At 39.4% G+C, this 5,665-nt stretch overlaps 1 protein-coding gene across 1 annotated transcript; it reads left to right on the top strand.

Moving 5' to 3' along the window:
• Window positions 1-4,466: 4,466 nt before the first annotated feature.
• On the top strand, window positions 4,467-5,417 carry LOC106836881 (olfactory receptor 8S1-like). Its single transcript, XM_014850114.3, has one exon. The coding sequence runs from the start codon at window positions 4,578-4,580 to the stop codon at window positions 5,415-5,417; it is 840 nt and encodes a 279-aa protein (XP_014705600.2). The 5' UTR covers window positions 4,467-4,577.
• The last annotated feature ends 248 nt before the right edge of the window (window positions 5,418-5,665 follow it).

Consider the following 5,665-nt stretch of genomic DNA (forward strand, 5'->3'; position numbering starts at 1 on the left):
ATACATCCCCACATGTGTTCCCCACATTCCTACTAGAATGTGTTAACTGTATCCTGACACTCTTCCAATGAATAAGCTATTTCTTCCTATGGGAGTGCTGTCCTTCCTACTTGGACAATTTTGAGATTATACCCTTATTAACAGTCTAGATGAAATTAGGGGAAGTTAGGGTAGATTGTGAAGCAGACACACATCATCTTGTGAAGGATGAGCTTCAGATGGGGCCTTTTCATCCAGGCAATGTGAGAGTGATGGACTTTAATAATGGGTTCCCCTTTACTAAAGACATTTTATCAACCATAAAAAAACACTGCAGGATAGGTCCATGGCCCCACAGAAGCCACTTTGAAATATTTGGGGCCAGCACAATATACAGTGATTTAATATGATTCCCCCTTATTAAAGACATGGACCACTTCTGGAGCCTGAAAGTATAAGGGCATTGTGGGTTCAGGGTTCTCAAACACGTCCACCCAAATATTCATATTCCTGAGCTCGGAGTTCAATCCCTTCCCTATCAGGGTCTTGTCTTAAACATAGGAGACCTTCTAGAGCTGCAATATTTAGATTTCTTTATGGCTCAGCCATCTTAAGATCAAATCTTGGGGCTTGTTTTCATCACAGTCTCCTCTTCTGCAACAGGAGATGAGGGTTTCTTCAATGCTTCCATATAATATTTGTGGATTTACAGTGCCCTAAGTTGTTAGCTGACTGAACTGCAAATATCATTCTCTATTTCAAGACTGCTAAGCAAATAACGAATGCTTGGCTCTCCATGATCTTCATAATTGAAATTATCTACATATTTTTGAATTGCTACAGCTATTGCAAGAACCAATACTTTCCCTTCTCTATGTACATTATCCAAATCCACCACAGATAAGAATCGTAGTAATTGGATGTTACAGGGGTTATCTCCAAACTATTTACCCCTAGAAAAAGTCCTTGTTACCACTTAACTGGAAGTGGATGCAATACCAGAATCCCACTGTTGTCTAGAATTACATCTGGTACCAACTGTCTTCTTATGCATTCTCCCAAAAGCAGAAGATGAGATATGGATTTAGGTACTGGTAGAGTATTTTGGAGATGATTCAAAGTAGCACAAGTAAGAAAATGAGAGGCATGAGACAAGAAAGAGAAAAACCAGTAAAGGATATATTAATGGGTATGTTTTTATAGTGGGAAACAGGAGCTCAATCCCAATGAGAACCTTCAGAGAAACCACGTGGAACATACCTCAGAAACTTCCACCAGAGAGCAGAGAAGCTGGGGCATTTATCCACTGATTTCCATTTTCCATTGGTTAAGGATAATCCCCATGGGCATTAACTCCCTGGACTTCTGGGTCAAGTATGTGTGCTTGGATCCTATGATTCTAGAGATCATCCTCTGTTGTAGAAGCAAAAGATGCAGGTACTTGAGCTGGGAATCTGTCACTGTGCAGATGAACTCAAGTGGGTCCTGGGAAATGTGACCAGGATATAAATATTATATATCTGTATATTTGTATGAATGTAAATATTTCATATACCTAATGTTCATTTTATGATAAAAATTAGTACAAATAAAATAATTTTAATATCCACATAGATTTTCTGCAGAAAGACAGTGTCCTAAAATGGACGTGAGTGTTCTAATTTCCTTATAATTCTGTTTCTTATGCTTGTTTAAGAAATAGACGGGGGGCGGGGGCTGGCCCCATGGCCGAGTGGTTGCAGGACAGCTTCTCCGCTGCAGGCAGCCCAGTGTTTCGTTGGTTCGAATCCTGGGCGCGGACATGGTACTGCTCATCAAACCACGCTGAGGCAGTGTCCCACATGCCACAACTAGAAGGACCCACAACGAAAAATATACAACTATGTACCAGGGGGCTTTGGGGAGAAAAAAGGAAAAAAAAATAAAATCCTTAAAAAAAAGAAAAAGAAATAGAGGGGGAATGAAAATCACTATTAAGCATTCTGGCTTGTGCTTAAAGGTTTAAAGTGCTCAAAATCACTATTAAGCATTACAGCACATCATAAACAAATAAGTGGAAATTATGATTTATAATAATCTATTATGACTCAATACATGATACATTCAATAAGTAAATGATTCTTTACAAGAAATCTTAATCAGTAAGCATGAACATTGTTATATAGCCATTGTGTGGCTTGAGTATATATGGATTCATATATGTGGATTCATCACACCTGATAAAGTTTACTGGGCAGTGTAAGCAAATGACTGATTATTGTATTTCTTTCCTTTAAATTTATTATTTTTTTACTCATTTTATCTTCAACTCACATGTACACAGGCGATTTACCTGTGTGAAATTGCCTTAGAGTGTCAACTGAAAAATATTTCTTTTTTACAAGGAAAAATATTAAATATCCATTGCCTTCTCTGTCTCCTATGAACTTGCTCAACAAGAGTTCACATTTGATAGTTCTGGTCATTGCTTCAACCTAGAAGTTCCAAATGCCACACTTAAGGGAACCCCACTGGTACTCTTGACTACAAAGTCTTGCTTTAAGTTCTGACTAGAGGGAATAACTGGCATTGCTTCAGCCATCCTTTGGGCTATTGATGCCTGGGAATCATCTCTCAAACTACCTAAACATAGCTGCTCTGGGAGTTAGTTAGACCAAAGTATTCTATATATGGCTGTGGCAATACATTTAGAAAAAGAAAGGAACAAATGAAGTGGTACAGGGTGATGGTGTTTTAGACCATTTGGAAGAAAGAACCACCTTGTAGCTATTTCACTTTACTAGTGAAGAATACAAGAAAACATTTTATTATCAGTAGAGTTTTATAACCTCAATAATAAAATAAGGTATAAAAAAATACCTTCTCCAGATCATTTTCATTCTTAGTAGTTGAGTCAAACATAAGCCCTGCAGCCACATCGGGGAGCATGTTGTCTTTTGGAGAGGATGTACAGGTAACATGCATTTGGGTATTGGAAGGGAAAAAGGGATGTGTTGATAGCCAATCTGTTGAAAAGTAAGGACTCAAAGATCCCCTTGGTCAGGTTATGAATTTATGGGGCACAAGGCAGCAAAGGAATGGCCAGGAAAAGAAAATAGACTCAGCCACCATGATAAGTCCTACTGGTGACCCCAAGGTCCAATTCTAGCACATCAGAGCAAAGCTGGAATTGATGGATAACAACCAGCCCAAACAGGCAGAGTATTTTTATAAACCATACCTGAGTGTTTGGGCAAAACCAAAGTCAAGGGACACAGAAAGGTGTTGGTACTGGACTACTGAGAAAAGTGTCTTAGGATGAAGGTCAAAGGATAAATCCAAATATACGCACTACAGAGATATACAGGACTAAATCTCTATTTCTTTCTTTAAGACACCTTCTTAGAATGGGCAGAAAAAAGTTATTTAGTAAAGATCTCTTCTTGTGGGACAGGAAACAGCCATTGCTGGTGATTTCAGAATAATTTAGATGTCCTGGCAAGCTCTCAAAGTTCTAGGATCATAAACTGGACTCCTGAAATTCTGCCCCTACTTCTGTCCTCCTCTGCCAGAATGAGTGAGTGGTCCATGCCATGGACACTGGCATGGTACTCCTTTAAATCATCTCTTCCTTATTTGCCTGGAGACATGGCCCTTCATGGAGTACACATCCATCCCAGAAAGAAATTTCAGGAGAGGGGCCAGGGGTCCAGCTTCACTTTACCTTGTCATTTCTCAAGTCTGGCTGGCCTTTTCTTCTGAGAAACATTGCCCTCAGTAACTTCAAGGAATTTAATCCTTCAATGCTTCAATGTGATTCCAAATGCCAAAATGTCTTTCAGCTGGGAGATGGGAAAGGTGAGCATCTATCTTTAGTGATTTCAAAATGACTTTATTACACTCTTTCAGAAAGGAACAGGAACAGTGAGGGGAGGAACAGCTTTAACTCTGATAGGGGATTATCCTGCATGAGGATATTATTTGTTTTAGGCTACAATTATAATCACAAATAATAAGGATGATTATTACAATACATAATATTGCACAGATTTTTAAAATACATATGTTATCATATGTATTTTTTACATATGATTATACCAAACATGCCTTGCTACTTCTCAATCCTGATCCTCCAGCTACATGGCTACCTCAGTCTAAATGTGCTTCCAGTCCATGACTTTGTAGAAAAATCATACTAATCCTTAAAAGTTTTGCTCAAATAACTTCAATGTGCTGACATTACTGACTTCTTGTATAAATCTCTCTTTGAGCTCCCATTCCACTTACTCACATGTGATTTAATTTCTTGTCTTTATTTCTGTGTTCTTCTTTGAACTATGACTTTTTTATGTTCCAAGCTAGTGACACAAAACCTGACCCATATTTTCTAGATGATTGTTACATTGAAAGAGAATCAATGCAATGTGAAAACTGGTTGGAGGATAATAGAAAATTCACTGCCATATTTTTCTATATCATTTTTTAGAGATCAATCTTTTCAAGTGGCCTTTGGGAACTACAGCACCATCACGGAATTCTTCCTCCTTGGACTGTCTGGCAACCCCCACATTGAGGTTCTGCTCTTTGTGCTTTTCCTGGGGATTTACATCCTGACCCTGATGGGGAACCTGACAATGCTGCTGCTGATCAGGGTTGATTTTCACCTCCACACTCCCATGTACTTCTTCCTGGGTCACCTCTCTTTCTTGGACCTTTGCTTCTCTTCAGTTACTGTACCCAAGATGCTGGAGAACCTCCTGTCTCAGAGGAAAACCATCTCAGTAGAGGGCTGCCTAGTTCAGGTCTTCTTTATGTTTATCACTGGAATTACTGAAGCCTTTCTGCTCTCAGTGATGGCCTATGACCGCTATGCTGCCATCTGCCACCCACTGCTCTATAGCCAGATGATAAGTAAACAGCGTTGTATGCAGCTTGTTTGGGGCTCATGGGGAATGGGGTTTTTGGATGCATTCATAAATGTCCCTCTGGCAGTGAAAATGGACTTCTGTGATTCCCATACCATCCCACATTACAACTGTGAGCTACCCTCTCTCTTCCCTCTGTCTTGCTCTGATGTCTCTACCAACCTCAGTGTCATGCTTTGCTTAATCACCCCACAAGGGATTGTAACTTCCCTCTCAATCTTCTTCTCTTATGCCTACATTTTATCCACCATCCTGAGCATTACCTCCACCTCCAGCAGAAGCAAAGTTTTTTCCACCTGCTTCTCCCACCTCACCACAGTGATCTTGTTCTATGGCTCTGGTCTTCTCCGCTATCTCATGCCACCCTCAGGATCCTCCTTGGAGTTGATCTTCTCTGTGCAGTACAGTGTGGTCACTCCTATGCTGAATCCTCTCATCTATAGCCTGAAGAACAAGGAGGTAAAGGCAGCTCTGAAAAGAACACTGGAAAAGTATTTACAATGTTTTTGGTGTCAGAATAAAGAGAGAGGATGATGGATAATTGGAAAGCAAATGAATCTGGCAAGACGTTGAGTGAGTTGACATTAAGGAGAACTTCCTGACTGCTCATGATGTCAAATTTGGGGGGAAAAAAAGCCTAAAAAGTAGCATAGAGCCATTATAGAGTGGATCATTCAGTTCAATACCATTCAGAGGCAAAGGAATGGATTAAATATATTATTTTCATTTCTTATATATATACATTAAGGTTGATATTAGGTAAATTATCTATCATTATTTAT

This window comes from Equus asinus, chromosome 22, assembly GCF_041296235.1.
Source record: "Equus asinus isolate D_3611 breed Donkey chromosome 22, EquAss-T2T_v2, whole genome shotgun sequence".
NCBI lineage: Eukaryota > Metazoa > Chordata > Mammalia > Perissodactyla > Equidae > Equus > Equus asinus.

Coding starts and splice junctions, on each gene's coding strand:
- LOC106836881 (XM_014850114.3), top strand. CDS start 4,578: ATGGGGAACCTGACAATGCTGCTGCTGATCAGGGTTGATTTTCACCTC.